Source organism: Amphimedon queenslandica, unplaced genomic scaffold (genome assembly GCF_000090795.2).
Source record: "Amphimedon queenslandica unplaced genomic scaffold, v1.1 AMPQUscaffold_13360, whole genome shotgun sequence".
NCBI classification, from domain to species: domain Eukaryota; kingdom Metazoa; phylum Porifera; class Demospongiae; order Haplosclerida; family Niphatidae; genus Amphimedon; species Amphimedon queenslandica.
The window spans coordinates 23423-25578 of record NW_003546404.1 but is presented as its reverse complement, the minus strand read 5'-3'; the positions used below and the strand labels follow the sequence as shown (position 1 = coordinate 25578).

Genomic DNA, 2156 nt, shown 5'->3' with positions numbered 1-2156 from the left:
GCAGTGACATATTATTCATTAGGTTATGCTTCATGTAATGCTACAGGAACTGCTCAATCAACAGATGTAGGATCCATTAGTGGTTAGTTAATACATTAAGTGTATCTAATCTATTACACACACACACACACACACACAGTTGCTATTGCTGTACCTATCACTGGTCTATTAACTGGACTCATTACTGCAATAATTACTAGTATCATATGTTTAATAATGAAAAAGAGAGGGACTACAATACAAAATAAAACTCCAGTAGGAGGAGGAGGAGAAGCAGCAGTTATTGGTCCAATATATGATTTACCAACAATCAATACTGAACAACAAGAACAAATTATTGATACTAAACTTAACACTGCATATGGACAAACTAATGTATAAAATAAAAGAAAATTAACAATCTATATAAATTACTGTGATGTACAGCTTGGAAGTAAATATTACATTTACTAGCACAAGTAATCATGCATGCACATCATGTGCTTAATTGCATGAGTAACCACACACTAGTAGTTGAGTAGGTGTAACTGCTGTTAGCACAGAGAAGAGAGAACAACTTTGAGTTGCTTGCTGTTTATCATCATAGCAGTAGCATAGATAGACTAATGGCTACTACTGGCGTCTACTGGTGTTTTGTATTAGCTAAATGTTTGGGTCTTGTGGTATCTGGTAAGTTATTAATATATCAATGATGCTTATGTCTCTGTCTTAAGCTATAACATCATATGAACAGTCACCTCCTATTGCATGCCCTGGAAATAAATTAGTGTTCACTTGTGTGACTGATGGATCTGTTAGATGGAGAATAAATGGGAATAACTTACAAACTGTCTTAATGATTGATACTTCACCTCCTACAACACTTGGCAGTTTCTTACTAAATGTGACACAGCATAATGGTAATACAGGAGAGCTAGTTAGCACAGCAACTAATAATTCAGCTCCAGTATCATTAAATGGAACTAGTATTGATTGTTCTGGAGATGGAGGAGGAACATTTACAAGAAAGTACATTAATTACAATGGTAATGTATGTATTGTTTTAATTTTTAAATTTTTTAATGCATTTTTACTAGATATACCAGAATCAATTGATAATGCAACTATTGATCCAATAAACAGTAATGCATTAATCATAAATTGGAGTGCTTCAGGATCATGTATAGACAACTATACTGTTACTATTAATAGTAACAATACACATAATGAATCCAGGACTACTAATAACACTAATATAACTATTGATACTCTTATTATTGGTACTAATTATTCATTTATTATTATTCCTATTGATACTATTGGAAGAGAAGGACCTCCTTCATCATTAATACAGTATATATGGAATGGTAAGAACTATACACACACACACACACACACACACACACACACACTCATCGTATTTCTTATAGTACCAGCTCAAGTTGTTAATATTAGTTGGGATCAGATATCAACTGATAGTATTACAATATGGTGGAATAACAATGAAGTAAGATAAAACTTTATCTATAATCATAATAGATTTCATTAGGACACTACATTACGTCCTCCTATTGAGTATTACATTATTAATGTATACATTACAACAATTTGTATTAATAGTTGTTCTGTGTACAGTTATAATGTAACAGATACTAATACTACTATTACTGGACTATCTCCTACTAATGAATACTACACTGTTACTATCATACCTGTTAATGTTATTGGATATGGACCATCAGTCACTGTTAATGGTATATAGCATCAGTACCTAATATAATGTATAGATACATATTATTACTATAGTCAGTATAACCACTACTACATCAAGTATCACTAACATTATGATGAGTACTACTGAGTATATCACAACACAAGATAAAAGCTCAGCTATGACAGCATTACCAACAATCACAGAAACACAGCTAATTATAACAACTGAAACAATAATAAGCAGTTACATTGAGAGTAAGTTATACTAATCAATACATATATGCAGTGAACATATTATTCATTAGGTTATGCTTCATGTAATGCTACAGGAACTGCTCAATCAACAGATGTAGGATCCATTAGTGGTTAGTTAATACATTAAGTGTATCTAATCTATTACACACACACACACACACACACAGTTGCTATTGCTGTACCTATCACTGGTCTATTAACTGGACTCA

The 2156-nt window shown here is 32.1% G+C and overlaps 1 protein-coding gene across 1 annotated transcript; it reads left to right on the top strand.

Annotated features, from left to right (window-relative positions):
• The first annotated feature begins 531 nt into the window (after positions 1 to 531).
• LOC109582738 (uncharacterized) lies at positions 532 to 1290 on the top strand. The gene is made up of 3 exons (XM_019997647.1): positions 532 to 669; positions 714 to 1008; positions 1077 to 1290. Exons 1-3 carry the CDS (start codon positions 606 to 608, stop codon positions 1093 to 1095), a joined length of 378 nt encoding a protein of 125 aa, XP_019853206.1. The 5' UTR covers positions 532 to 605; the 3' UTR covers positions 1096 to 1290.
• The last annotated feature ends 866 nt before the right edge of the window (positions 1291 to 2156 follow it).